Source organism: Arvicola amphibius, chromosome 10 (genome assembly GCF_903992535.2).
Source record: "Arvicola amphibius chromosome 10, mArvAmp1.2, whole genome shotgun sequence".
Taxonomy (NCBI): Eukaryota; Metazoa; Chordata; class Mammalia; order Rodentia; family Cricetidae; genus Arvicola; species Arvicola amphibius.
Genome location: NC_052056.1, coordinates 99,400,786 through 99,428,722, shown reverse-complemented (window position 1 = coordinate 99,428,722; position 27,937 = coordinate 99,400,786). Strand labels below are relative to the sequence as shown.

Below are 27,937 nucleotides of genomic sequence, written 5' to 3'. Positions count from 1 at the left end.
AGAGGATCTGCTTCAGCAGAAGGAACCAATAAAAGAACAGGGAGGAAGATGGGGGCTCTGGAGGCAAGGGGTGACCACTGGGGAAAGAAGCCAAAATTTCAACAGAGTTAGGAAGGCTGCCCAGGCACAGCTCTGGGATGTAAGCTGCCCTCTTCTGGCCACCATAGGCAGCTGTGCATGCACACAAACATACAACACACAGACATACACAGACACACACACACACACACACACACACAGTAAATCTAAAAAAGCTCAAATCCTTTCTGAAAGGCCTGGAGTTTTCTGGACTTGAGAGTCTAGAAATCTTACTGTGCATCTTATTCAAGATGAGGTATTTGTTGCATTAACTCAACTTACACATGCTTATTGATGATGTATTAAGAGGAAAGTCCTGTGCTGTGTTCTACTGGGAATGCAGACATCTCTGGGCCTCCAATAGGATATGCTCCAACAGAGCAAACAAACAAAGCAATGAGAGAAAAATGGGTGCTCCAGAGGCCAGTGAAATCAGCCAAGAAGGTCCCAGTCCAAAAGCAAGGCAGCTGGGAGCAGCTGGCAGAAACTGCAGCATGGTCAGCATAGGACTGTGGGCTAAGCCCTCATTATCTAACAATATGGTGATTGATGGCGCCTTAAAACGAATCCATCAATAAGCTCTGTTTGCAAACATGCCACTCCCAACACAGGCTTCCCTCCAGCATCTCATAACATCATACTTGTAAGTGTTGGCCTATTTGGTGCTTAGGTGGATACCTGTGCCTCATAAGTTCTATGTTGTGATTGAACTTTATGGGAAGTTTTGCTGACATCAACAGTGTCTCTTTTCCATATATTTGGGGTTTTTTTTAATATCATTATTTTTTTTCTCACTTGGCTCTCAGGTTTTTCGATTGCCCGATAATCACTTCCCAGGTATGAAATATATCACATAACTGTTCCATATTTCCCCCTAGCAGCCTAGCAGCCTGTGCCTGGGCAGCCTTCCTGACTCTGTTGAAGTTTTGCCTGCTTTCCCCAATGGTCACCCCTTGCCTCTCAAGCCCCCATCTTCCTCCTTGTTTTATTTGTTCCTTCTGCTGAAGCAGAGCCTCTAGGAGCTGCCTACAAAAAGGCACATAGAAAGTAGAGTTCCTGACTTCATGACAAAAAGTCAGTGTGTCCTAGTCAGCAATAACTATCAACATCACACAACCGAGAATCACCTTTGAAAACAAAGTGTCAACTGAGCAATTGTATTTATCCGGTTGGCCTGTGATGTGTTTTCTTGATTGCCTTAACTGATGTAGAAGGACTCAGCCCACTGTGGGCGGCATCATTCCCTACTAGTCCTGAGCTATACAATGTAGCCAGGAGCAAGCCAGCAAGCAGCATCCCTGCATAGTTTCTGCTTCCAGTTCCTACTGTACATCCGGCCCTGACTGCCCTCAATGATAGGCTATGACCTGGAGTTTTGAGTCAAATAAACCCCCTCCTCGCCAAGCTGCTTTTGGTGGTGGTGTTTGTCAGAGCAACAAACAGGAAACCAAAACATCCATCTTGTTTTCATGAGAAACAGTTTGGGTATTCAACATTTTTAAATATTGTCTTTAAAAAATTGGTGAAGCCCTTGCCCCACCGTGTCTCAGCTTCCAGAACTGATATCCAGAGGTGTGACACACCACACTTTCTTCCCCTTGGCAGGGTACATGAATTCTTTTCTTCTGGGAGGCTCTAGGATCTTCTCTTAATTGCTGGTGATGGAAATCTCAAAGTGGCATAGTGAGGAAAATGTGTTCCACCGGTTGTTGCAGGAAGCGTTCTAGAGGCTCTTTAAATGGGGGCAACTGATGCTCATACATTCTGAGAAATCTCTAGAATTCTTCCTTGGTAAACCCATCCTTTGGTTTATTTTCCATCCTCGACGGTTACTAAAATGGAGACACAAGCTGTGTTCCTTTTCCGGGATTTGTGTCCATGTTAGAACGCTGCATTAACCTCCATTTTCTTATCTTCCTTCAACTTTTTCTGACACAGCCTCTCTCTGTAGCCTGACTGGTCTGTAACTCGTGGCACTCCTCTGCCTCAGCCTGCCTGGGTCTGGAATTACAAACCTGTACTAAGAAAGCCTGGTCAAACAGTTGTCCGTTTTTAAGTTTTCCTCTTATTTGTTTCACCGTTCCCTTTTTACAGGTGTCTTTTATCAGTTTGTGCCTTGGGCCATTTCTAATATAGAGGTTTTATATCAAGTAATCCCTGGGGCTCTCTCTATTTTGCTTAGGTGGGCAACAACAAAATACAAGTGCTATGAATTTTGCCTGTGATCTGATGACCTTCCCTGTGGACTAGCCCTACTCGGCCATCTGAGAACTTGGTTTAAGTCTGGCCCGAGCTTATATAGAAACATGGCCATTGCAAGGAATTTTGTGTGCATAATTTCTAGTCATAACCCTTTTAAAAAATTAAACCCTTTGCAACAAGCTCCAGAGACTGTCTATTAGCTGAGCGGAATCAGAGAGAACCAGATCCACATTCTCCCCTCATACCATGCAATCAGCTTTCATTTTCTTTTCTTTCTTTCTTTTTTTTTTTTTTTTTTTTTTTGGTTTTTCGAGACAGGGTTTCCCTGTAGTTTCTAGAGCCTGTCCTGGAACTAGCTCTTGTAGACCAGGCTGGCCTCGAACTCAGAGATCCGCCTGCCTCTGCCTCCCGAGTGCTGGGATTAAAGGCGTGCGCCACCACCGCCCGGCTCAGCTTTCATTTTCTTGGCACTAAGATGGCCAAGTGACAATGTGCCATCACTCCGCAAGTACTTCAGCTGCCTTTCTCAGAGCTGTGGGCCAAACTCCTGACAGGAAGCGGCTCAAGGAAGCATTGGCTTCTTTTGCTCACCGTTCAGGTTTTGCAGTTCACTGGGGCCAGGAAGCCACAATGGTGGGACAGCTCCTGAATGCGACAGTCTGCAGATCAGGATCTGGGAAGAGAAGAATGCCAGCTTCTGCATCGATTTCTCCTTTTCCCTCTCTTTGTTTAGCCCATGACCCCAGTCCGTGAGAGGGTGCCACACACATTCAGTGTGGCCTTCCCCCATCAACTAATCCTCCCTGTGCTGCTCTCACGAGCTTGCCTAGAAGCTTGCATCTCTAGAGTTCTGTGTTCCTCAATCCAGTCAGGTGACAGCTTAAATTAACCTTTGCAGACACTAACGTAGAAGGAGCAGTCTCTAAGTATTAGGAGTGGCAATTTCCATCACTGAGTATGCCTGGAAGTTAATATCAAAAGCAATCAAGAAATCAATTTATCAAAAGAGAGTTTTAAAACTTCCCCTGGCTTTGGGGCCAAGTTCTCAAAAGCTGTAATCAAACTTCTAAGACCCAAACTTTAGCCTCCCTCTTGGCAGCTTTGTGCCTCAATTTCCCCAATTGACATTGACATGGCAGAAATGTAGAAAAACAAGGAAGGATGATTATACAAAACCCCCAAGCCTGTTTTCTCTTTCTTACAGTTAAATTTTTTCTTACAACTAAAAATAAATCACTGCAAACCTCTTCTGTAAATCCAGAAAGAAATGTGTGTCCTCTGAAGAAAAGGTGTGTTTCGGGCCTGAGGATGGGAATTTGTGTTGCGCCCCGGCACCCATGTAAACAGCTGGGCATAGTGGTTGGTGTGTACTTGTAATCTCTTTAAGCAGAGATAAGCATATCCCTGGGACTCACTCACAAGGCCCCCAAGCCTAATCAGTGAGACCCAGACCACTGAAATACCCCACCTCAAAAACTAAGGTAGTCAGCTCCTAAGAAACAGCGTTCAAGGTTGACCTCTGGCCTCCATACTCACAGACACATACACGCAAGCACACATGAACATACACACACACACATACAAATTGTGTGGAAGAGTGCCAATCCCATTTCTCACTGGCCCGTGACTTCCTCATTGCTCATGAGATATTCTGATCTCGGGTCACCTCATCACTAACCACAGCCCAGGGCAGTCATGGGTCTGCTCCTATCTCAGCTGCACAGCAGAGAGATCATGGAGGGACCAAGGAGGTTCTGTCCTCAAGAGATGCTTGGTCCTGCCACATCCCATAGCCAAAGATCTCTGACAGCTCATCCCAAACTGCCAGATACTGGCAGGAACAGCTTCAGACATCCAGGGAGAACCAATGTCACCAATGATTAATGTTCAAGGCTCAAACTAAGCAAGCTCCTGATTATATCGCAATGTCCCATGGTCCTTGTCACTTGAAAGAAGAAAGGACATAGAGCAGTAGCCCGAGTCCCCCTGGGGTTCTGGGACCCTATCAGAGCAGGCATTCATCCTCTCTTTGCCTTCACTGGCTTTGAACCCCACCTTTCCTTCCCTTTTCTGGACCTATTTTCCCAGAAGGAAAGCTGAGTTTGCCCTCTCTCCCCCCAAAAAACCCTACAGCCCCTGCTGGGCTCCCAGCATAACTAAGCCCAAGGTCAGAATGCCCATGCCAGTCACCATGAGAAACACCACCTTTGGGAAATTACAAAACGTGGTTACCATGGCAGGTTCCTGACCACATCCACGGCAGGCTGGAGGCCAAAGATGTAACTCATAGTGAAGGGAAGCCTTATGGGTCATAGGAGGCTCACTGCCCAGGACCTAATGAATCTATAGCTGAGTAGAACATCTCCATTCTGCAGGCTGCTTGAATATCTTCCACACATGTCACAAGAGACCCCAGGGCCACCACCTGCCCATCTCTCCATCCCCTCAGGCATCAGTATGTGTGGCCAATGGATTTCTAGAGCTAACCTCCTGCAACGTGTGCTGTGCTGCACCTAACACCATCCCCCAGCGAGATGGCACCTGGGGCTCCATTTCCCAGCAGAGAACCTTTTAGATCCTGGAATGCCTCCACCCTCGTTCCAGTTTGACAACCTTTCTCTTTTCAGATTCTGGTCATATCCGCTCCAGTTCCAGCGACAGACTGGCCCAAAGGAGGACACCACAGAGCCAGGAAGTGTGACTATCAGATCTGGATTAACAGTTCCACGGCTCTTGTTTACAGAGCACCGACCATATGCCAGGTACCAGTCAGTCTTTCTCTTCTATATCAAAAAGCTAAGACGTGGAGTGATTAGTTGCTTTCCCGTTGCTTAGCAAAAGGCCCGACAAAGTCAGTTTAAGGAACAAAGGGTTTATAGTGGCTCGTTGTTGGAGGACACAGTCAGGAAGCAGAGAGAGGCCAACGCTGGTCCTCAGCTTGATTTCCCCTCCTTTCTATTCAGTTAAGAATCCCAGCCCCGGGGATGTGGATGCCCACACTTAGGGTGTCCTCCCCTCCTTAATTAGTCTCCGGATAACCTCTCACGGGTGTTCCCAGGGGCTTGTCTCCTAAGTGATTCTAGATCCTGTCAAGTTGACAGTTAATATCAGCCATCAGACAAAGGTGATCTAAGATTTCACATAGAGGAGAACAAAAAGCCCAAGTCTGGGGAGAATTAAAGGCAAGTCCAGCTTGCCCGGCATGTGGTCTGTGAGGAGGCTGACGGGAAGCAACCTACAGAAGTCTTGACAGGTCCAGATCAAAGATCTTCTTTTATTTTTTATTGGTATGTGTGCCCATATGTGTGTTTTGATGTGGGGTGTGCTTGTGTGTGTATCGCTGCATATGTGTACGGATACTTGTGGAGGTCAGAGGACAACTTTGGTGTTGGTCTCAGTCCCCTTCCACTCTTCTTTGAGATGCCATTCTCACTGGCCTGGAACTTCGCCCCTTAGTCTAGGCTGGCTAGCCTCGGGCTTCCAAGGACCCTCCTGTTTCTGCCTCCACCGCACAGATTACAGATCTGGGCTGCCACACCCAGACTTTTGTAGAGATTCTGGAGATCTCAGCTCAGCTCCTCGTGCTTGCAAGGTAAGCCCTTTACTGACTGAGCTATCTCCCCAAGGCATTTTTTTAAAGGCAGATCACTGTGTAGCCCAGGCTAGCCTCAGACTTGTTATTCTCTAATCTCAGCCTCCCCAGGACTAAGATCACAAGTCTGGCACAATGCCTGGTTAAGATCAGTATTTCAATGTTTATTATAACAATGAGAAGAAGCCACATGATAAAAAAAAAAAAACTGTGCATGAAAGAGGCTGGCCCCAGGCAGTGGTGGCACTTGCTTTTAATCCCAGCATTTAGAAGGCAGAGACAGGCGGACCTCTGAGTTCAAGGCCAGCCTAGGCTAAAGAGGGAGTTCTAGGACAGCCAAAGTTACACAGAGAGATCTTGACAAAAGAAAGAAAGAGAAAGAAAGAAAGAAAGAAAGAAAGAAAGAAAGAAAGAAAGAAAGAAAGAGAAAGGAAAGGAAGAAAAGAAAGGAAGGAATGAAGAAAGAAGGAAAGGAAGAAAGAAACAAAAAGCGGAAGGAAGGAAGGAAGGAAGGAAGGAAGGAAGGAAGGAAAAGAAGAAGAAAGAAAGAAAGAAAGAAGAAAGAAAGAAAGAAAGAAAGGGAAAGAGGCAGTCGGAAGCCAGGCAGTTACTATGATTCAACTCCATACGCTTGAAAATCCAATCTCTGTATATCAGAGGGAGCATGTGGAGGTAGGATTCTTTCAAACAAATTTAACACACAAACTTAACAAACCTCACTGGGGTGGTCCCAAGTGAAGAGGATGGGTCAGACTCAGAAACAGCATCTACAGGGGAAAATAAACTCGAAACTGAGCCTGTGATGTTTGATTCTTTTGATTCTGTGAACTATTTTGTACATACTAAAAACGTATATATAATATGCATACATGGCAACAACAACAACAAAATAACACACTTGCTGTGTCACCAACTCTGATCTGGAGCTGCATCCATGATGGCCACTGGACTACATCTGCCTGGCTCTTCCTCTCAGGAGGAGCCACCATTCTGATTCTTCCCTATTTGGGAGGCAGAGTATTGAGGATGGAACACAGGATCTCATGCGTGTAACAGTAGTGATTCACCACTGAGCCACACCCCACCCCTCACTGGGGGATTCTAGGCAGGGGCTCTACCACTGGGCCACACCCCAGCCCCTTACTGGGGGATTCTAGGCAGGTGCTCTACCACTGAGCCACACCCCAGCTCCTCACTGGGGGATTCTAGGCAGGTGCTCTACCACTGAACCACACCCCAGCCCCTCACTGGGGGATTCTAGGCAGGGGCTCTACCACTGAGCCACACCCCAGCTCCTCACTGGGGGATTCTAGGCAGGTGCTCTACCACTAATTCACATCCACAACCCCTTTTTGATTTTTTTTTTATTTTGAAGCATGAACTCTCTAAGTTGCCCAGGCTCACCATGAACTAATTGTGTAGTCCAGGCAGGCCTTTTGCTTGTGGTTTTCCTGCCTCAGACTCCTGACTAGCTAGGATCACCAGGCCTGGCTTAAACAAAACGATTTCTGTGTAGGTTCAAACACGATACCAGGAACACTGTGCCACTTCCGTAGGTTTTGTGATTTCCCGTCTGTGGGACTCACTATGCTACTAGGGCACGGTCTTGTGGCTTTGTGTGTCAGTGACTGACTCTCACTGTGGGACTCTGAGCATCGCAGGGGAGGAACCATGGCGCTCACTGGATCTTACGAGCTATTTGTCTTTTCTGAGCTTCTCTTGATCTATGGTGGCTGGGCTACATGTGACACAGGATGTCCGTGGTATGCCAGTTCCCATGGCACCACAGGTGTATGACAACCTTGTCTCTGAAGCTGGAGGTCCCCATCATGTCTGCTTGAGGAGGAAGGTTTCACCCTAGTCAGTTCCCACATTGCTGACTGCCCCGCCGTGCACAGGGCACCTCAGGAAGCATCTCTGCATTGCTGACTGCCCCGCTGTGCACAGGGCACCTCAGGAAGCATCTCTGTATTGCTGGCTGCCCCTACCATGCACAGGGCACCTCAGGAAGCATCTCTGCATTGCTGGCTGCCTGCTGTGCACAGGGCACCTCAGGAAGTGTCCCTGCATTGCTGACTGCCCCGCCATGCATAAAGCACCTCAGGAAGCGTCTCTATGGCACTAAGTGCCCCATGAATGGTGTCACAGATGCCGTATCTCTGAAGGGCAGGAAGCCATGCTTCCTAGACTCCATCCTACTCAGCCCCCGAGATGTAAGATCTCAGATCTTGGCGTGCAGCTCTCTTCTAAGCAGGTCTTTGCACAGTCACACATCTGTAGTTCATGGGTTTGGGCTGTGCATCACAGAGGGCTGGCTTCGCATGGCTCAGGGCAACAAGGCTCCCACTTACAGATGAAGGGGCCCCGGGGAAAGGAAGAGAAAAATACAGAGACACGACTTCAGGTTGATTAAGTCAGTGTCCTGATTTCTCTTTTGTTGTTGCTGCTGTGGTTAAATTCCCTGGCAAAGGCGGCTTAGGATAGAGGGGTTTGTTTTAACTCGCAGTTACAAGATATGACCCCCCCCCCCATTGCAGGAGAATCAAAGCCGGAGCTTGAGGAAGCTGGGCACATCGCATCTTCAGTCAAAACACAGAAAATTTCTGCATGTTTAGTGTTCATTTTAATGTCTCTACGCACATATAGTCCAGGATCTCGTCCCAAGGGATGGCACTGCTCACAGTCAGCTGAGTCTTCAATCCGTCCAATTCCCTCATAGGCATGCCCACAGGTCAACCTGTTCTAGACAATCCCTCACTGGGACTCTCTTCCCAAGTGGTTCTAAAGTTGTATCCACAGCTAAAGCCAACCGTCATAGTAATGACCATGGAGAAACTGAGAACAGGGAAGGGCAGACAGAGGTTGGTCATTGGATACTGAGCATCCATTAGACAGGTACAAGATGTTCTAGCATGCTATTGCACAGTCGAATGTCTATAGAGAACTGTTCTGTGTGTCTCAGAAGGCCAAAAGAGTGCCTTGGGAGATGTCTCAGTGGCTAAAGCATTTGGTGCACAAACATGAGGACCCAAGGTCAGATCCCTAGCACCCATGTAAGTGTTAGATGGGTGTAATGGCCCATTTGCAATTCTAGAACTCAGGAAGGTGAGACAAGGGATCCTAGGCCAATCTGGGCAAGCCCTGGATTCAGAAATTATATATGGTGGAGAACAATCGAGAAAGACACCTGACATCAACTGGCTTACACATGCACATATGTATGTAAATATATGCAAACACACATATACTCACACCACAGACATGCACACATACACACACACACAAAATACAGCTTGTAAGTCTGTGATGTGATGTTGCTGTCTACGCAACAACAATATATTGCATGGGAACTGGAACATCAATTTCTGTCCACTTCAATCCAGTTTTGGCTCATTTCGGAAAATGGATATTTTTACTCAAGATTCCCATTGTACAGAACAAACTCCAATAAAGTCAGTAAACTGGTTTAATAGGGAGGCCAGTGGAGGCCTCTAGCAAGGACCAGACACTGTGCACAATGACCAGAAACAATGGGTGTCTGAGGTTCAGAGGGAAAGGACCATAGATCAGGAGAGGTGACCCCAGGCCCCTCCCCCATCTCATGGGAGCTGGAGTCTCCCTAGGTCTCATTATGCTGGACCTTCCTCTGCTCACTTGCCCCTTCTCTACTGCCAGAGCTGGTCCAGCTAGAGGTTGCATAATTACCTCAGGGCCATCTTCTGGTCCAGTTCCCTACACACACACACACACACACACAGCCTCTCCTTGACCACAAATACAAAACTCAGGCCCTGGAAATTGATGGGGCCATCTTCCTTAAGTCAGTGGGTGACCAGGAGGACTTGTTAGGTATTAACAAGGTGCCGAGGCAGTAGCTTTCAGAGGAGACGTGGTTGAGAATAGATACTTAGGACACAAACCACCCTGGACTTTCGTCTCTGCTAACTTTTCACAAATACGGAGACATGAAGTACACTTCCCTGACTGACCAAGGGGCTGGAAAAGAACTCTCCAAGTAAGTTGCATCAGTGCATTGGAAGTTAGGTGTATCAGTGACACCACAGCATCCCAGAAAATGTGGGATGCAACCAAAGCAGAGATCTGAGGAAGAAACACAGCCCTGCATGCCTGCACTCAGAGGGAAGAAAATCCCACATTAATAAGCAGAAGAAAGAAAGAAATGTGAGGTGACAGGGAGTAGAGAGCACCCCTCCAGCATGGAGTGGGGACTCAGGGTGCTTGGGTTCTGTTGTTGTTTGGTTGGTTGGGGTGTGTGTGTGTGTGTGTGTGTGTGTGTGTGTGTGTATGCACAAATATTTTCAGGTGCATGAATAGGACAACTTCAGTTATCATCCTCAGGGATGTTATCCTCCTCCTTTGAAACAAGGTCTCTCATTGAACCTGGAGCTCACCACTTCAGCCCTAGGGCTCTCTCTGGCTCCACCTCCTCAGCATTGGGATTACAGCCCACAGCTCTGATTTTTAGTGGGTTCTGAGGATCGAACTCAGGTCCTTATGCTCATACAACAAACACTGTACCAACACTGAACCATCACTGAACCATCCTACCAGGACTTGGAATGGCTCTCTCAACAAACCTTCAGCTACACTGAGAAAAGAAAGGGGGGGGAAGAGATGATTCCGATTACTAGAAGGGGTGTTGAAGCTGACTTTACAGAGATAAGAACAGTTGGGAAAGACGCCATAAGCAACTGTAACCAATAAGCAGGACAACTTGAGGGAGACAAATCCCTAGAATGACACAGATGACTGAAACTAGCTCAAGAAAGACAGAGTGTATGAACTGACCTGTGGCAAATGAAAGGAGAGATCCCATTAAAATATCGACAGGTCAGGGGAAATGACTCCATCAAGAAAATGCTTGGCACGCTCGTTTGAGGATCTGAGTTTGATGCACAGAAGCCATGTTAGAAAAAAATAAAATAAAAATCTGTTTCAGTGACACACACCTGTAATCTCTGAGCTGGAGACAGGCAGGGGGACCTCTGGTGCTTGCTGGCTAGCCATCCTAGCTCACATGGAAGGTTCCCAGCCAGAGAGAGATCCTGTCTCAAAATAAGGTGGATGGTACCTGAGGGGTAACACCTAAGGCTGACCTCTGGCTTACACACATGCACACACACACACACACATGTACAAACACAAACACAGAGAGGCCTAAGCTCTGGCTTCCACACATGCACACACACATGTACAAACACAAACACAGAGAAGCCTAAGCTCTGGCTTCCACACATGCACACACACATGTACAAACACAAACACAGAGAGGCCTAAGCTCTCATGTCTTTAATTGTAAGTTTGATTGAGCAAGTGTAATTTTAATACTTATTCTCCAAAATTCTTCCAAACAGTTGAATGAGAAAGAATACTTCCCAAGACATTCCCATCAGTCTAGAATGACCCTGAGCTCAGAACCAGGTATCACGGTGAAAGAAAACCACAGAAGAATAATTCTTATGAGTACAGATGCAGAAATCCTTTTTATTTTAAACCTAGGAAATTGAATCAAATAGTGTGTTGGAGAGAGAGAGAGAGAGAGAGAGAGAGAGAGAGAGAGAGAGAGAGAGAAACTAAATGGGATTCATCCTTGGGGTACAAGGTTTAATTAACAGCTGAAAATCAGTTCACCGAATACACCACGTTGACAGAATCTTAAAAGCCACATGATCATCTCAATAGATACAGAAAAGTCTGATTTAACAAAATCAGAATCGATGAGCTATTAATGACAATGATAGTCAACAAGCCAAGAATGTGAGGTAAATTCCCTGGTCTAATAAATGACATCTATTAGAGAGTGGAGAGGAGGGAGGGAGGGAAGGAGGGAGAGAGGAAAGGAAAGAGAGAAGGAGGAAAGGAGGGAGGGAGGAAAGGAGAGAGGGAGGGAGGGAAGGAGGGAGAGAGAGAGAGAGAGAGAGAGAGAGAGAGAGAGAACCTTGTTCAATGGTAAAAATGGGGTGCTTTGCCCCTAAGATCAGGACCAAGACAAGAGTGTCCATTCTTCCACTTCTGTGTGCTTAGGTGCTAAGCAGAGCACTTGGGTATGAAGGAGAAATAAAAGGCAAAAGAGCTGCAAGATGGTGGGGGCAGAGGCAGGGTGCTTGTCTAGAACCTCCTAGTAAAGACTGGAGACATGAATCAGCAGTTAAGTACCTAACCAGAATCCTCCAGTGAGGGGCTGGGGGCGTGACTCTGTAGTAGAGTTCTTACCTAGAAAACTCAAGGCCCTGGGTTCATTCCTCAGCACCACAAAACCATATTCATTAGCACATACGCATACACACACATACACACACACACGAATTATACAGATTGGAAAGTATCTGATCTTACATAATCTTACACACAGATAAAGCCCCTACTAAGGAACTACTCAAACTAGTAAATGATTTCAAATGGTATGAACTTTCTAAAGGTCAGTGCCACTCTGAGGACTGCATCTTTGCATACAGATTTTTGAGCGGTATTCAACACCCACACTGTAACATTCCCTGGAAACTATAAAGCATCGCTGGATAAAATTAAAGATTTAAAGGCAACATGTGAAAATCAATTGTGTATTTGTACACCATCAATGAACATTCCTCAAGTGAAGTTAAGAAAGTAAAACCCATTTGTAACCATTGAAAGAATAAAAGCATGTAGGAGTAAATTTAACAAAAGGAATGCAAGATTTACTTGCTGTATTAGTGAGGTTTCTGACATTGTAATGAAATTCCCTGATACATGATACTTTGGAGGTAAAAGTGAGTCACACTCCTAAAGAGTCAAGTCCAAGATCAGGAGGAACACTGGTTTCAGCCTCTGGTGAGGACAACACATTATGATGAAGGAGAATGCCAAGTCAGAAAGACCACAGAGAGAAAGACAGGGGGAGGGAGGGAAGGAGAAAGAGAACGAGGAAGGGAGGGAGGGAGGGAGGGAGGGAGGGAGGGAGGGAAAGAAATTGAGAGAGAGAGAGAGAGAGAGAGAGAGAGAGAGAGAGAGAGAAGAGAGAGAGAGAGAGAGAGAGAGAGAGAGAGAGAGAGAGAGAGAGAGAGAGAGAAGAGATAGTGGGTCTTTAGTGGCTTGAATGTGAAATGTCCCCATAGGGCTCATGGGTTTAGACATATGGCCCCAGCTGGTGGCGCTGTCTGGAAGGCTGTACATTTAGGAAGTTCAGCCTTGACGGAGAAAGTGGTAACTGGAGATGAGTCTCGAGACTTTATAGTCTGGCCTCACTTCCTGTTCATTGTTTCCCTCCTGACTGTCAATGTAACATGACCAGCTGCCTTCTGCTCCTCCCGCCATGCCTCCCCACCATGATGAAATGATCCCCGCCAAGTGCGAGCCAGAACAAATTCTTTCCCCCTCAAGTTGATTTGTCAGAATATTTATCACAAGAGCAGGACCAGGTCCTTACCTCACATCGCAAACAAAACTTCATGAGATGGATCACAAGCCTTGACATAAAAGCTAAAATGTAAAACTGCAACGAAAATTAGTCTTCATTGATTTGCTGTTAGACAAAGGCTGTTTTGTACACAAGCTGAGGTATAAATGAAAATGTTCAACAAGTCGGACTACATCTGAGTGTAAAGGTTATGAGCCAGAGATGCGGCTCAGCAGGTAAAGGCACTGCCAGCATGCCTGTCGACCTGAGTTCAATCTCAGGGACCACATGGTAGAAATAGAACCAACTCCCCCATGCTGTCCTCTGACCTCTCTGTGCATGCCCTGGTACACACTCACCCACCGTACATACATACATACATACACGCATGCACACACACACACACACACACACACACACAAAATCTATAATTTTACAAAGAATTGAAAGCGTGTCCACCAATAAGTCTTATAGACAGTGAGACTATAATTGACAGAACAGGAGAAACACAGTCTTATATACAGGGTTCTTGAGGAACCCCTGCAAGTCAGTGATAAACAGAAAGAGACCCAATCTTAGAGTGGAATGAGGGTCTGAATAGATATTCCTCTACACAAATGGCCAACACATGTGTGAAAAGGCATTCCGCACCATTAGTCATTAGAAAATGCAAATCAAAACCACAATGAGATGCCGTTTCCAAACCCTGGGGGATCAGCTATCATAGAGAAGGCAGAGAGAGAGAGAGAGATGGTGTTATCGAGAATGCGGAGAGGTCAGAATCCTCAGGGGTCACTAGCACCAATGAGAAATGGCACCCTTTGTTTGGGAATGCACTGTTGCAGGTCCTCAAAATGAAGCACACACATTCCTTCCTCCGTGGAGAAGGGTGCTTGCTGTGAAAACATGGGAACCTGAGTATCGGAAACCAGGTGTGAGACAGCAAGGTCACTGGGCCTTGCTGACCACCAGTCAACCTCCAGGGTCAGTAGGAGACCCTGTCCCAAAACAATAGAGCACTAAGTGATAATGGGATACCCAACATCCTTTTCTGGCCTCCACAAGTGTGTGTGTGTGTGAGAGAGAGAGTGTGTGTGTGCACGCACACACATGCATATGTCACACACACATTCACATAAACAAAGTATTTTTTAAAACATGGAATTTCCATACAGCTTAGAGTTTCCAGTTCTATGTATCTACTCAAACGAATAAAAAGCATATAAGCACACAAAATCCTGTCCATGCATGTCCCGAGCAGCGCTGTTCATCAGATTACTCAAGAAGGTAGAAAGAACTCAAACATCCATCAAAACATGAAGAGCCAAACTGTCAACCCAACACCAGGAACAGCCATTTGACGGTGTGTGTGCTCACCTGTGTGGGGCGCACTTGTGTGGATAGGATGACTCTTGTATCATCTTCACCTTCTGTCCACTTGAATTTTTTTGAGGCAGGGTCTCTCACTGGTCTGGAACTCACTAAGTAGTCAAGATTGGCTGTCCAGTGAGCCTGAGGATTCATTGTCTTTGCCTCCTCAGAGCTGGGATCTCAAGCGTGCACCACTATGCCCAGTTTTTTAATCACGTTCTGGAGACCAAAGTCAGAGCCTCCTTTGACTCCCCCAGGCTTGATTGACAGTTTAGGGAAGAAATGCCTATATGATAGCCGAAGCAAAAGAACTACATCACAGAAGGTTGGAAGTCCTATGATCCTGTTGCATAGAAAAGGCAAATTTGTATGTGTTGACGGCTTTAATTATTGACCCAGAGAATAGAGACTCAATGAGGGATTATCTCAGTCACCTTGACCTTATGGACACGTCTAGAGGCAAGGTGTGTGGATCACGTTAACTTCTGTGGGAAGAGCCATCCCCTGGACTTGGGTTTGGAGCTTCCATAGAGGAGAGAAAGTGAGCTGAGCCCTCACGTGCATGCATTCATTTCTCTCCCCTCTCGACTATGGACGTGATATGACCAGCTTCTTCAACTCCCTGCTTTGTCTTCCCCGCAGTGATGGACTGTGAGCTGGAACCCTGAGCTAACATAAACCCTTTCTCCCCTAAGTTGTGGTCTTGTCAGGGTATTTATCACAGCCAGAGAAACAAATCTGGGAAGCCATGGAAACAGAAAGTACATTAGTTGCTGCCAGGACCTGGAGATGTAGGTGTTGGAGGGAGATGAATGGCTGGGGTTTCCTTTTGAAATAATGAAAATGTTTTCAATGGATTGTGGTGACGGTCGCATGGTTTGTGAACCATTGAACTGTACGCATTAAAACGATGAATCACATGGCACATGAATTATAGCTCAATCGAGAAAGCTGTTTTGAAAGGGAGGGAGCCAGGGAGGAAGGAAGAGAGGGAGGGAGGGCAGATTGATACTTGCTTTAAAAAGATAGAACTTTGAAAATAGTATGAGAAAGAAACTCTGCACAAAAGATTGCAAATTTTGAATCTGTGCCTAGGCAAAACCACAGACAGAAAGCAGGTTTGTGGTTGCAGATGAGGACAGTTTAGAAATCAAAAGTGACTGCTAATTGGGGCTGGGGAGATAACTCAGTGGAGAGTGATTGTTGCAGAAACATAAGGACCCGAATTCAGAACCTGACACCACGTGAAAAGCTAGGCAGGATGCTCACACCTCTAACTCCAGTGCACGGGGCAGAGACGAGAGGATCACTAGGGTTTGATGGATGCCAGCCCTGTTCCAGGCCCAGTGAGAGAGAGACTTCATCTCAAAGGAGTAAAGAAGAGATCATCAGGACACCTGATGTTCTGCAACTTTCATTTGTGTACCCAAGTGCACATACCCACATACATGCATACATGCATGCATAAACCCACAGAACTGAATAATCATCCAAAGAAATATTTTCTTCAAAAGAGTAACCACTGATAAGTATAAGGGTTCTTTTAGAAAAGACGAAAATATCCTAAAAACATTAGGCTGTTGTGATAAATGAACAAAGTCACAGTGTGTTTAAAAAGCATTTAGGCTGGAGACAGAGCGCAGTGACTAAAGGCACTTACTGCTCTTGCAGAGGACCCAGATTCAGTTCTGATACCAAAATCAGCAGCTCACAACCACCTATAATTCCAGTTCCAGGGACTCTGACACCCTCTTCTGGCCTCTGTGAGCACCTACACATACGAAGTTGACATAAACTCTCATGGACATGTATAAATAATAAATAAATATTTAAGTCTTTAAACTAAAATGAGCAATTTTACAGTGTTTGAGTTATATCTCAAAAGAGCTACATTTTAAAAAACTGAACTAATTAGATCTATATATACCCACCTAAAAATGTCTGGAAAAAATGTAGAAGAAAAAAGTAATATCAAAAGAGATACAGACAGCATGGCATTGTTTGTGTGGAATTTGAAAACAAGTGGTATTATATAAATATTGTTTGAAGAAAGATATATTCTTAGTAAGATAAAAACCTGCATGGGAAGAGCACACCCCAATGGCAGGACCTTCCCTCTCTCCTTCTAAACCATCCTTTAAAAATGTTACAGCTCATCTTTCTATTGTTTTGTGTTTAGTGTGTAAGAAAATTTATACTTGTATTTATGTCCCCATCCCCTTCTCCCTCAGATAAAAGGCAATATGTCCTACTCACTTTTCTCTGCTATACTTTTTTTTCTAAGTCTGGCCATATATTCTAGCCATCACTCCCAAGCATTTTATAGCATTGTTCCATAGAGGCTTTTTTGTTAACCTTGTTGGGGCTTATTCCTCACAGGAGGAGGGCCAGCTATGGATGACTACATGGAGACACTGAAGGATGAAGAGGACGCCCTGTGGGAGAATGTGGAATGCAACCGGCACATGCTGAGCCGCTACATCAACCCTGCTAAGCTCACTCCCTACCTGCGCCAGTGCAAAGTCATCGATGAGCAAGATGAAGATGAGGTGCTCAACGCACCCATGCTCCCATCCAAGATCAACCGGGCAGGTAGGAAAATGAGTGTGCCACACGTGGCCAGTCGATGGATTGCTTCCAGTTTAGCTGGATCAAGATGGGGGATTTCATTCTGGGGTCCAGAGATGTTGTGTTACTTGACTTTTCCTAGTGAGGCTTGCATGTCTACTCAACCCAACTAGACACCAGTGACAGACCAAGAACACAACTCCACCCAAGTCTGTCTCAGGGAACCAAGGAGTTACTTGATCAAGGTTGCTTTTAAGAGTGTGGGTAAGAAGTTATGTTGACTGAGTTTTCTGTCCTGCCCGGTTCCTGCAATCGTTAAGTCCCAAAGAAATCACACAGAGGTCTACATTAGTTATAGAACTGATTGGCCCATTAGCTCAGGCTTCTTATTAACTCTTCTAACTTATATTAGCCCATTATTCTTGTCTATGTTAGCCACATGGCTCAGTACCTTTTTCAGTGAGGCAGTCACACCTTGCTTCTTCTGTGGCGAGGCCAGGACTGCAGAATCTGCTTCCTTCTTCCCAGAATTCTCCTGTTCTCTTTGACCCGCCTTTACTTCCTATCTGGTTGTCCTGCCTATACTTCCTGCCTGGCTACTGGCCAATCAGCGTTTATTTAAAATATAATTGACAATTGTCCCACACCCGAGTTACATGAGCATGGATGGTGTTCTTTACAGGAATGTAAGTGAAGGGTTCATTAGAGGAGCATGAAGGGGGGGGGAGTCTCTTGCAAGAATATGGGTGAGAGGTTGCTTATGTGAGAAAAGAGGTCCTTACAGTGTGAGGGTCTCCTCATAAGAAACTGATTGAGGGGCTCCCCACAGGAGCATAGGTGACTTGGCAGCTTCCATAGCTGTGTCCCTGGAGCTTCCTGTACAACTCACAGGCAGCTCCACTGAAGAGTCTCCTCTCCCCAGTGTTGTCCCTGCCTAGGAAACCTCTGGGATGGGACCTTGAAAATCACCCACGTTTCACGATGCCCAAGTCTTGGCACTTCCTTGCCAGAGCATGCCTGGTCCTCCCTGCAGGTTGGAGTATGCTACCTAGAAGAAACATGACTAGACCACTCCCTGCCCCGTCTAAGCATGATGAGTGCAGCACTCAGAATCAATGAACCTGAAGGGGAGGGTGCATGTTCTGCTTTTACAAACCTACACTGACATGTAGCATTGCCTTATGCATGTCGGCAGGCAACAGATCACACTACTGATTAGTCACACCTGGGACTCTGCCAACAGTAAAAACCACAGCGAGGTCTGTGCCACATCACAGCTCCGCAGGTGCCCCCGTGTGCTGGCTTCACTCACCCCTGCCCAGACCTCGCGGCAGTTATCAGACCTGTCGAGAGAACTTGCCGTTTAATACATTAATAAAGAAAGTCATTTAGTACCAAATCACAAATTTGTTTAATATGTGAGCTCTGTATTTTACTATAATTGGGTTCCTCTGTGAGCTGGTGCACGTAATGTTTGTTTTAAAATGCTATTTTGCTGGGAGATGAAGCTGTGTGGTTGAGCACAGGCCTAGAATCCCCCAGTGAGGAGCTGAGGGTGTGCTCTAATCAATGGTAGGGCGTGTGCCTAGTATGCACAAGGCCCTGGTTTCCATCTCCAGCACCACAAAAATATATATAATATACTCTTCTGAGAAGAAATCCACAGGCTTTTTAATGGTTCCCAAGACTTGCTCAACTTTATTGTACTTTTTCTTGTACCCATGCTTGTGTGCTCATCTCTGGGCTGGGCACTGGGTCACACACACAATGTTTTCCTTTCTGTGGATCACAGTCAGAAGGGTTTGGAAATCCCCATCCCACAGCAGGGCTGAGGACAAGCGGCCGGCATGCTTCCCCTGTCTCTTGTATCCATGGAAGCCAGCCTTAATTAAGCACAGCACGCCTTCCCACTGAGCTTGGATGCCACTTTGGAATCCTTTTCAACACAGTGCTCCAGGCAGCTTACACCAACACACAGTCAAGACCGACACACAGTGAAACCGATCCTTTCTGTCCGAGGGAAACAGTGGAGGGTTAGGAACCTCGAGGGACTTGATAGCTGAAAATATTTAAAGAAAGACCACGAAGTATAAACAGTAAGAGAAATAAGTAGGGTTTTGATGTAACAAAAACCTGAAGCAGGATAGTTTATAAAGGAAAAAAGTGTGTTTAACACAGTTTCAGCTCAGCTCTGGTGAAAGACCTCTTATTTATGTCATATGATAGCGGGGACACGTGGGTGAGAAAAAGATGCCATCACCAGGACAGAGAGACTTTCCAGGAGCACAGCCTTGAGTGACTCTAGGATCCCCCTCTGGGTCCCACCTTTTAAAGGGCCCTCACCAAGTATCTTCTCTAGAACTCAGGACCAAGCTCCTGACACATGAACCTTTGGGAGAACAAAAAAAGAATCCAAACCACAGCAAGTAGGAACGGTGCTAGAAACTGCTAGAAGTTTCTACATAAAAATGTACTGCTACATAAAAATGTCTCCAGGGTGTGTAAGACCCCCCCCCAAAGAACAGACCCCTCCCCCTTTCCTATGACTTTCCCAGCTTCTCCCATGTATTAGTTACCTTCCTTGTTGCTGTAACAAAGTATCTGACAAGAGGCAACTTAAGGAGGAAAAGGGTCATTTGGTCTCAGAGTTAGAGGTTACTCAGACTAGCGTGGCTGGTCACATTGCATCTACACACAGGAAGCTGGGCATAAACAGGAAATGGGGGGGCTATAAAATCTCAAAACCCTCCTCCAGTGACTGACTTTCTCCATCAAGACTCCACCTCTAAAGGTTCCACAACGTTCCCAAACAGCCACTAGCTGGGAACCAAATGTTCAAACATGCAAGTCTTTGGAAGGCATTTCATGTTCAAACCATAGCATGCAAATCTTTGTCTTTCTGTTCTAAATCCGGGGGAGCAGGTGACTGGTATGTCATAAACTCCCAATCTTCACAATCACAGGAGAACTGGTGCCTGAATGTTCAGCTTTACTGTTCTACTTTGTGGGTTCGGTTTTGTCTTTTTGTGGTACTTGGGGATCAAACCCAAGGTCTTACACATGCAAGGCAATTGCTCAACCACTGAGCTATATCTCCAAACCCTTTGTGGTTCATAGCTTTAGTAGATTGGGAATATCTTTGAAACTGCTCATTTATGGTTCTCTCTGGCAATAAAGCCATCTATCCAAATTTTATTAACTTATTGACACTCTGAACACTCGTGGACTCTCCCAAGGGCCTGGCTCTTTGGTTTGCATTGTCCAGAGTCCACACTATAACTTGGTAATGAGAATGTGATAAGACTTTAGGTAGTGGGTCATGCTTTATTCCTAGTGTCAGGGAGGTGGAGAGAGGCTGGGACTCACTAGTCAGCCAGTCTAGCCTGCTTGGCACACTGTAGGTCAGCCAAAGGCACTGAATCCAAAGAGGGTGTCTGCGAGAGAGTCATTGCTCCCCTCCCCCAATATCAGGTAACACCATTTAAATTCCTCGCTATAGGACATTTATATGACACACACACACACACACACACACACACACACACACACACACCAAGGCTCGGGGATCATTGAGAAAGAGGGAGCAAAAAGAATGTAAGAGCCAAAGGTAGTGGATGTCTGAAAGAAAAAAAAATGACGGTATTTGTCAGACATGACAGGACCATTGCACACATGAGTTCAGAGTAGCTATGACTGCATTTACAAGACCCTCACAGGATAAAGCCAGCCAAAATACCAGTCTAAGTAAGAGAGGGTCTCGTGACGTCTCACCCCGAGCTAGGGAGCTGTTGTCAGTTGGTGTTTTCTGGGCGAGAAAAAGTCAGTTTTCTTCAAGGAGATAGAGATGGATACAGGAGAATCTCTGCAAACTACAGACCAGCAAGCCTGGAATTCTCAGTGGCAAACAAGAGACTGTCTTAAGTAAGGTAGAAGGCAAGAGCTAGCACTTGAGAGTTCTTCAGTCACACTTATACACATGCGAGCGCGCACACACACACAGAGAGAGAGAGAGAGAGAGAGAGAGAGAGAGAGAGAGAGAGAGAGAGAGAGAGAGAGAGTAAGACTGTCTTCTTAGAGCTGGGAAGGATTGAAAGTTTAGCATGAGGCACGGAGACTGGCATCCAATTAAATACCTTCTCACAGTTTGAACTGACCTTCCCCCCAAGGTCGGTTGTTGGACATTCTTCACACCAAGGGACAAAGGGGCTACGTGGTCTTCCTGGAGAGTCTAGAGTTTTACTACCCAGAACTTTACAAGCTGGTGACTGGAAAGGAGCCCACCCGGAGATTCTCCACCATTGTGGGTAAGTGGCTTTTCTCACCAGGGGCTTGGGGATTCTAGTAGGAGGGTGTATGTGTGCGGGTGTGGGTATGGGTGTGTGGGTATGTGTCCCTCTGAGGGACAGTGACAAGCTGGGCTCTTGGGCTGCCCATCACTTACTTTAACTGATGACACAAGATAAGAGCTAAGAGAACTGGGTGCTCATCAACCACCCCTCAAACGGTGCTGGAGTCACGGCACCAGTTCATGCTTCCCTCGGAATTGTCCTTCCTATGAAACCTTGAATCCGTTTATTTGCTGCCTTGTGTCCAGACCCCAAAATCCCATCAGCATCCTTTACCCATCCAAGACCTGCTGTGGTGATCCCCCAGTTCTCCTGCCATCACCTTCACCAGCTCAGACCCAAGACATAGGCTTTAATGTGACCACAAGTTCCCTCCACACTGCACGCTCCAGTTCATCCAGCATATTCTCTGCCCCTCCTCTCCCTCTCTCTTCCTTCTTCCCTCCTTCTCTTTCCAAAATTGATCCTCTGCCCCTTCAAAACTCAACCCCTGCCTCCCCTCATGATACTCTCATGATCCGTGTCCCTATAGTGTGTGGAATCCTCATGCTTATATGGTCGTCATCATTTGATTTTTTTAACATTTTTTTTCTTAAGACACCTTGAACCCCCACTGCCTAGCAGGAAGCAAGAGCTTAGTAACCACTGCTATCCAAACCTGGTAGCACAGGCTTATAAACCCAGATACTTAGGAGGCTGAGATAGGCAAATTCAAGTTAAAGGCCAGCCTGGACAACTCAGCAACACCGGAGTTATAATTCAGTGGTCTTGTTCTGTTCACAGCATTACAATAAATAAACAAATAAATGTTGCTGGGTATATCAGTGGCTTTTCTTGTTCTTGCAGCAAAATACTAAAGCAATTTAAAGAAGGAAGGTTTCTTTTTTGAGGCTACAAGTCTGTCGTGGTGGGGAAGGCATGGTGGCAGGAGCGTGAGGCAGCCAATCATATGGCATCCACAGTCAGGAAGCAGAGAGAGATGGACGCTGGTGCTCAGCTCACTTTCTCCTTTTTATTCAGTCCAGGACCCCAGTATAGAGGAGAGTGTGGCCCCCAGTTAGGGCAGGTCTTCACACCTTAGTTAACCTCATCTAGATTATTCCTCACAGGCATGCCTAGAGGTTTACCTTCTAGGTGATTCTAGATCCATTCCATTTTGCAATGTAGACCATCACAATGAGTGTATGTGTGAATAAATGCTCCCGTTCTTGGCCCATGCTCAAACCTGACTGGATATCCCTCTCCACAGTGGAGGAGGGTCATGAGGGCCTCACGCACTTCCTGATGAACGAGGTCATCAAACTGCAGCAGCAGGTGAAAGCCAAGGACCTTCAGCGCTGCGAGCTGCTGGCCAAGTCCCGGCAGCTGGAGGACGAGAAGAAGCAGCTAACCCTGACGCGTGTGGAGCTGCTGACCTTCCAGGAGCGGTACTACAAGATGAAGGAGGAGAGGGACAGCTACAACGACGAGCTGGTCAAGGTCAAGGATGACAACTACAACATAGCCATGCGCTATGCCCAGCTCAGCGAGGAGAAAAACATGGCAGTGATGAGAAGCCGCGACCTCCAGCTCGAGGTGGGACACCTGGGCTCCGGCTGACCTGAGGGAAAGGGAAAGAAATGTCCCAGACACTCAAGGTCCCTAGAGGGGTAAATGCAGAAATGCCACACTGCCCTGCCTCAGCTTTGTGTCCCAGACAAGCGAGGGGATATGGGCGGGGCGGGGCAGGTACGGGCTCTCGGGCTCTAGAGCCACAGCGCACCAATGTATTTCAAGCCAATAGCCCTTAGCGGCTTAGTCATCCATACCTAGATACACTCTGCCCATGTGCAGACACATGCATGGTGGTCAGAGGATGATGGGCCTATATACACCCTGAATAGCTTCAGACTCGTGCATAAAGGCTCATGGGAAGGTAGGAAACCTAGATCCACGTGTGCAGACTTGTGCACAGAAAACCAGCGCCAGGAAAGAGGGAGAGACTTTGGAGACTCGGGGCTGAAGGTGTGTGAGGGGACCCAGGGTGCATATTGTAATGCTCACAAAACTTAGAGAAGATGAGTAGCACCTGAGGGCCTATATTCACAGAGCTCAGCGTGCTTGCTGGCACACGAGATAATCAGTATGTTTATCAGGGGGAGGGGGCAGCCAAATGGTTGATCTGTTTAATGAATTTGCCTCCTAAGTGGAGAAGAGGAAAGAGATTTGCTTCATTTCAATTTTTTGTTTGTCTGTTTGTTTTTTTTGCTTTCCTGAGACAGGGTTTCGCTATGTAGCCCAGTATGGCCTTGAACCCACCACAATCCTCCTGCCCCAGCCTTATAAATTCTGGGATTACAGGCCTGTGCCACTGTGTCCTCATCTTCCTTTTGCTTCATTGAGCCCTACCATATTCCTAGATGTGCCCCAGATGTATGAACCTTAAAAATAAAATGCCTCCATGGAACTCCAGAATTATCCACCTGATTGTTCTGGAGGTATCAAGAATAGAGGATAAAGCCATGAGCGGAAGTTTACACCTGTAATCCCAGTGCTCGGGAAGCTGAGGCATGAGGATCAAAAGTCTCCCTGCCATCTCAGCCCATGCTATATAGCAAGAGAGTAAAACCCTGCCTATACGTAAAAAGGAGGATGAAGAATGAGGGGACAGTGAGGAAAGCTGCTTATCGCTCCCCTAAAGGTGCAGGAAGCACCATGGGACACGGGCAGGAAGAGCAGAAGAGCCCAGGAGGGTGGAGTGTTGCAGAACACTGTCTGACATTACCTGGCCATTGCACTCTTGAACTCCCAGTAGCTGTGATTAAATGCACAAGATTGAGCCCATCAACACCTTGCCAGGGAAGGGAGAAGGGTCCATGATCCCCGAGTCCGCTCTAAGGAGCTATAAACAGTCCATGGCTACTGAAGAAGGGGGAGCTATTTCCTTCAGTAGTGTAACCAGTGGTAAGGTGTCTGTATTCCTGTCAATAGCCCCTATAAAGCAACCCTAATGAAAATCACTGGGTCCCCTAAAGGGGAGGGGGGGAAACTAGTTGGGAAGAGAAAGGGGATCAGGCAGAGTGAGAGGGGACAAAAGAGATTAATAGGGTGAACCTGATAAAAACAAATAAGTAAATAATAAAGGGTATACATGCATGAAAATGTCAGAATGAAACACATTGTCATGCATAATTAATACATGTAATAAATATTTTTTGCAAAAATAAGGGAGTAAGAAAGCAAGGCATGCAAGTCAGGGACAGAAATGGAGTGGGGACCAAGTAGAGGGTCCTCTTGGCTCTTACTGTCTTCTTAAATGGCTGCAGAAGCAGTGAGCCTGGAGTCCAATGAGCAAGTGGCACAAAAGGGGGAGGAGATATGGTGTGGGTTCAGATCACAGGGGCATGGTAAGAACTCTGGGATTTATCCTCCCAGTGACGGGAAGCCACTGACGGATTGCGACCTGGGACGTGACAGCTGATTTACCTCTCAGGAGGCTTGCTCTGGCTGCTTGGTGGAAAGCAGATTCTTGGGATATTTATTAAGCCCCTGCCATGAGTAAGACACTATGCTAAGCACTGCAGGGGGACGTGGGGATAAATAACCTGAGTTCTGCTTGGGTCACGTTCAATTTAATGAAATAGACTGGTCAATAAACAAGCTGTGGAGATTCAGGTGGATTGAGTCTTCATTTCAGTTAAGAGCATGAAGCCGGGCATGGAGGGTGCATGCTTATACTCTCAACACTAGGAAGGATGAGGCAAGAGAATCATAAGTTCAAGGCTAGCTATATAACAAGTTGGAGTCCAACCTGGTCTTGCACAAGACCGTGCCTAGGAAAATAAGGGAGGGCTGTAGAGATGGCTTAGTAGTTAAGAGCGTATGATGCTCTTCCAGAGGACCTAGGTTCAGTTCCCAGCACCCACGTGGCAGCTTGCAGCCATCTGTAACTCCTCCAAGGATGTCTGACACCCTCATCTGGCCTTCCTGAGCACCAGGCACATATGCGGTGCAGACACACATGCAAACAAAACACTCATACCCATAAAATAAGTAAATCTTTTTAGGACATTCTATCTTCCAGAGTTCAGGTTTTCACTTCTGATTTTATGGCCTTATTGGCTATGGCTTTAGGGATTAGGGGTTGATTGTTGATTTGTTTGTTCCTTGGTTTATTTCTCATTTGTATAAGATGATAAGGGAAATGGTATCTGTGCTCTAGGATTGCTGAGATAACACCATCAGTCTTTAGCAGAGTAAGTCTCACATATGTGTGGGACTGAAGTCTGGACCCAGCCTAAGAACACTTCCTTGGGCTGAACGTCAATGATGCCGAATGGGCTTTGTTTTACAAGGATCAAGAAGAGGAAGCCTCTAGACTGATTATGTGGGATTTGGGGAAAAAAAAAAACAGCCTGTAGCAGAGACTTAGAAGTTTCTTTATTAGAACTTTATTTTGAATTATGCTCCAAAAGATGGATGGACAGACAGGTGGACGGATGGACGGATGGATGGATGGACAGATAGATGGACAAATGGACAGATGGACAGATGGATGCAAGGATGGATGGACAGATGCATGGATACTGAGGAAAGTTGCATGTGTTAGGGAATTTATATGCAAGTATGGATCTGTGAGTGTGACGACCACAGGACAACTTCAGCCGCCTTTTCTCAGGCACCACTCACCTCGTATTGTGTGGCAGGGGCTCTCAGTGTCCTGCATCTCACCTAGTAGGCTAGGCTGGCCAGCCAGTGAGCCCAGGGATCTGCCTGTTTCTACCTTCCCAACACTTGGATTACAGGCACATACCACCATGCCTATTTTTTGATGTGGGCACTAGGGATCCAGACTCAGGTCCTGATGCTCAGACGGCAAGAACTAAGATGACGAGCCATTTCCTCACCTTCTTCCCAGCATCTCTTGCCAGCCATCCTCACCTGACATGGGTATTTTCAGATTGACCAACTCAAGCATAGATTGAACAAGATGGAGGAGGAATGTAAGCTGGAGAGAAATCAGTCCCTGAAGCTCAAGAATGACATTGAGAACCGGCCCAAGAAGGAGCAGGTCCTGGAACTGGAGCGGGAGAACGAGATGCTGAAGACCAAGATCCAGGAGCTGCAGTCCATCATCCAGGTGAGAAGCAGCATCCTTACGTAGGGGAGGGGGAGGCGGGCAGGGTGGGCGGGGCAGGGTGTGTACACCCGCTAGAGGATGAATACCAAGTCCCAGCTCACTAGGGTCACCGCCAATGCTTGTCAGCCTTGAAACTGCACGTTCTTCCAAGAAGGTAAAGTGGGAGTGACTAGAAACCCTCTTGGCAGAGGCTTGACATTATATAAAAGGTCTTTTTTGGTTGCTTGCTTGCTTGCTTTTGGGGTTTGAGGTTTCGGGGTTTTGTAGAAAACAGGTAGATTTTTCTTTGTTTATTTTGCGGTTTTTTATTGTTGTTTTTGTTTTTGTTTTGTCTGGTCTAGTGGTGCAGATCTATCATCCCAGCTACTTGGGAGGCTGAGGCTAGAGTATTGCAAGATTAAGGCCTCCCTAGGACAATAGAGTGAGCTCAAGAACAGACAGGGCAATTTAATGAGATGTCTAAAATTTAAAAAGTTTAAAGGGAGATGACGATATAGTTCAATGGTAGAGCCCCTGCCTAGAATCCCCCAGTGAGGGGCTGGGGTGTGGCTCAGTTGTAGAGACCAGCCTAGGATCCCCCAGTGAGGGGCTGTGGTGTGACTCAGTGGTAGAGCCTCTGACTCAGATGTCCAGTGCTCTGGGTTCACTCCCCAGTACTGTTGGCAGTGCCTAGAATATTCTAGGCAAAGTCTATCACTGAACTCCAATATCAGCCCATGTTCTGGGTGATAATACTTACAGGAAAAAATGATAAATGAGAATATCATCCACATGGAAACCAATGTCACAGTTCTGGAACAAGAGAACTTTCAGGAAACCTTAGAGGTTCCTGGACACTCTACTGGATGTCATTTCCTGTGCTTCAACCTCAAGGGCCTCCCACATTTGTCACCTCAGAAATGTGTGGGTACAGAAGGAGATATCACTGGGGGGTCAGTATTCAAAAATATGTCTGCAAGGGAAGAAAACTCATCTCCATCCCTCTAGAAGAATCCCCTACAACTGCCTGGGACTCAGGGCTCTTGGAGCAGAGACCGAGTTCCAGATTAGCAGGATTCAGTTAGTTGATATTTCAGGGGTATAGGGATAGCTGAATGCAGAGGTGTCCCCCTTTCTTGTCCTCTCTGAAGTGTCTCAAGGAGCTATAGATGCTTCTCTGGGATCCAGCAAGAACTGGGAGTAAGAACTGGGAGGGAACAATGGGCTCCTTTACAGGTAATAAACTTTTAAAAAAATGATAATAAGCTGCTGAAAGACCCAGGAAA

At 46.4% G+C, this 27,937-nt stretch overlaps 1 protein-coding gene across 1 annotated transcript in view; it reads left to right on the top strand.

Moving 5' to 3' along the window:
• The window catches only part of Card11 (caspase recruitment domain family member 11), a 127,399-nt gene that overhangs the window by 68,686 nt on the left and 30,776 nt on the right, over nt 1–27,937 (top strand). The window contains exons 2-6 of the mRNA XM_038345909.1: nt 4,908–5,042; nt 17,019–17,231; nt 21,374–21,511; nt 22,803–23,128; nt 26,493–26,672. Coding sequence (XP_038201837.1) covers nt 5,036–5,042; nt 17,019–17,231; nt 21,374–21,511; nt 22,803–23,128; nt 26,493–26,672 — 864 coding nt within the window. The 5' untranslated portion in view covers nt 4,908–5,035. The remainder of the gene's footprint in view (nt 1–4,907; nt 5,043–17,018; nt 17,232–21,373; nt 21,512–22,802; nt 23,129–26,492; nt 26,673–27,937) is intronic.